This window comes from Nannospalax galili, unplaced genomic scaffold (assembly GCF_000622305.1).
Source record: "Nannospalax galili isolate Female #2095 unplaced genomic scaffold, S.galili_v1.0 scaffold1436, whole genome shotgun sequence".
Taxonomy (NCBI): domain Eukaryota; kingdom Metazoa; phylum Chordata; class Mammalia; order Rodentia; family Spalacidae; genus Nannospalax; species Nannospalax galili.
The window spans coordinates 673,222-675,845 of NW_008338997.1; the positions used below are offsets into that span (position 1 = coordinate 673,222).

At 51.9% G+C, this 2,624-nt stretch overlaps 1 protein-coding gene across 1 annotated transcript in view; it reads right to left on the bottom strand.

Moving 5' to 3' along the window:
- The window catches only part of Acp5 (acid phosphatase 5, tartrate resistant), a 6,821-nt gene that overhangs the window by 3,352 nt on the left and 845 nt on the right, over nucleotides 1-2,624 (bottom strand). Inside the window, exons 3-5 of the mRNA XM_008833613.3 lie at nucleotides 1,581-1,668; nucleotides 688-954; nucleotides 437-564 (exon numbers count right to left, since the gene is read on the bottom strand). Coding sequence (XP_008831835.1) covers nucleotides 437-564; nucleotides 688-954 — 395 coding nt within the window. The 5' untranslated portion in view covers nucleotides 1,581-1,668. The remainder of the gene's footprint in view (nucleotides 1-436; nucleotides 565-687; nucleotides 955-1,580; nucleotides 1,669-2,624) is intronic.

Below are 2,624 nucleotides of genomic sequence, written 5' to 3' on the forward strand. Positions count from 1 at the left end.
CCCTTCTTTCCTTCCTTTTCTTCCCCTGTTTTAGATATGGTCTCCCTGTACCACAGCTGGTCTGTAACTCTCTATGTACACCAGTCTGGCCTCTCACAGAGATCAGCCTACCTCTGCCTCCTCCTGAGTGCTGGGATCAACCCTGTTTCAACCAAAAAACAAAAAATAAAAAACAAAAGTGTACCCAGGCCCGTGAGATGGCCCAGCAGGTAAAAGCACATGCCACCAAGTCTGACCAAACCTGAGTTCCATCCTTATAACCCACAAGGAGAAAACAGACTCTCACAAGTTGTTGTCCTCTGACCTTCACAATGAGCTGTGGCACCACTCTGCCAATTAAATAAAATGTAATTTAAGAAAAATCTCCCTCCTCCCAAAGCCAAAGGGTCTCTTTGTCACAGGGTACAAATCTGCAGGGGCCAGAGGGAAGACTCACCAGCGCTTAGAGACCTTGGAGTAGGCAATTTGTGCTGAGACATTGCCAAGGTGGTCATGGTTCCCAGCCAGTACATACCAGGGCACATTGCGGAGGGCACGATCCGAGAACACATCCTCAAAGGTCTCCTGTGACAGACAGAATGTCCCCCCCATCTCTGGGTCAGTGGCCACCCTGCTGCTCCCACAGAACCAGACACTGAGGAGCAGGGAGGCTGTAGGAGCCCTCTGATTCTTCTACCAAGCACATACCTGGAACCTCTTGTCATTGGCGTCATGCACACCAGTGAAATAGAAGTTGTCCCCCAGGGACATGATGAAGTCAGCACCCATCATCTGCACAGTTCTGGCCATTTCCTTAGCGTTGGCCATTTCCCGAGCTGTATGGAACGGTGCATTGGGGACTCCTCCCCAATCACCCACAGCCACAAAGCTCAGGGTGGAGGTGTGGGCAGTATAGTGAGCCAGGAGAGGGAGCAGCAAGACCTGTAGGCCTAGCAGTGTCATCCATGCATCCATCTGTGAGGGGAAAGAGTGTCTGGCGTCCCCAGCTGACGCCTGGAGAGCCTCAAGCCCTTAAGAACCCCACCTTCAAAGTTCTGAGCAAAGAGAAGCCAGCTGAACCAGGTGTGGTGGCACAAGCCTGTAAATCACAAGCACTCTCTAGGGGGAGGCGGGAGGATCACGAAGGTTGTCTCAGCTACACAGGAAATTTGGGAAGTGGAGGCAGAAGGATCAGAAGTCTAGCCTCAACTGCATAGGAAACTGGAAAATGGAGACAGGAGGATTAGGAAGTTCAAGGCTAGCCTCAGTTACACAGGAAGTTGGGAAGTGGAGGCAGGAGACCAGGAGGCTAGCCTCAGCTACATATGACATTTGGGAGTTAGGAGGGAAGATCAGGAGCTCAAGGTCAGCCTCAGCCATATAGTTAAGTCTGAGGCCAGCCTGGGCTACAGAAGACCATATCTCAAAACACACACAGACAGAGAGACACACAGACACACACACACAGACACACACACACAGAGGAGCCAGGGATCTGCAGGGCTCTTTCAATGTCCTAGTTCCTGGCCCTAGCTGAGGAGTCAGGAAGGGTGGCCGTGCCGACCACTTCCATCTCTTCCTCCCCTGTACTCAATACTCACCCTGGAGGAGTCACAAGCTGGTCAATGAAGTTGCAAGAAGGCAGTTAAGCTCCTGGGGCAGAGCTGGCAGCTGCTGAGTCTTTATTCCCTGGGGCGGGAAGTGGATCATTGGGAAAGATGATGCATTTTCTCCAAGCACTGTCCAGAAACCCTCCCCTTGGGTCATGTGAGCACTGGACTTCCCCAGAACTGGACACGGGGGATGGGAGGTTGGGGGTGGGGGTGGGGGTGGGGGTTCCAGGCCAGGCTGGGCCCTGTGAAGTAGTGAAAAGCTAGCGCAGCCTCAAGGACTGCCTGTGAAGACCTAGTTGTGATGTATGCTGGGCATCTGTGGGATGGGGTATTTGTCTGCACACCCACAAGGGCACCCAGCTGCTGTGGCTGCTGTATGTGCCTGAACCACCTGCCTTGCACATCTGTGTTCTCTGAAGACATGCCTGGCTGCCTGTGACTGGGTGTTGCTTTTCCTGTGTGCACCCAAGGCAAACTGAGTGGGCCTCTGTGCTCTGTGCATGAAACTGTCTGCTAGGCCTGCCAGACTCCAGTGGCTTATCTGTGACATGGACTCCAATTCTTCTTTCTTTGCTTTGTAGTTTTGTGTTTATTTCTGTTTTTTTGAGACAGGCTCTCCCTGTAGCCCCAGCTGGCCTGAACTCCTTATATAGATCAGGCTGGCCTTGCTTCAGCCTCGCCAGGTGCTGAGAGTAAAGACCTATGCCACCTAGCCTGGCTGTTTTGTGGCATGTATGCATGTATTTTTTAAATTATTTTTTGACACAGGGTCTCTTGTAGCCCAGGCTGACTTCAAACTCCCTATGTAGCTAAGGATGACTTTGAACTCCTGATCCTCCTGCCTCCACCTCACATACTTGGGTCTCCAGAGTGGGTCACCAGCCTGACTAGTGCATGAATTCTTTTGTGGCAACAATATGACAGTCCTCCATGCATGTCCAGGTTTTGTGCATGAGTCCTGCTGTGTCTCTGAACTGAGCTTTGTGACACACGGTGATGTGTGTGTGTGTGTGTGTGTGTGTGTGTGTGTGT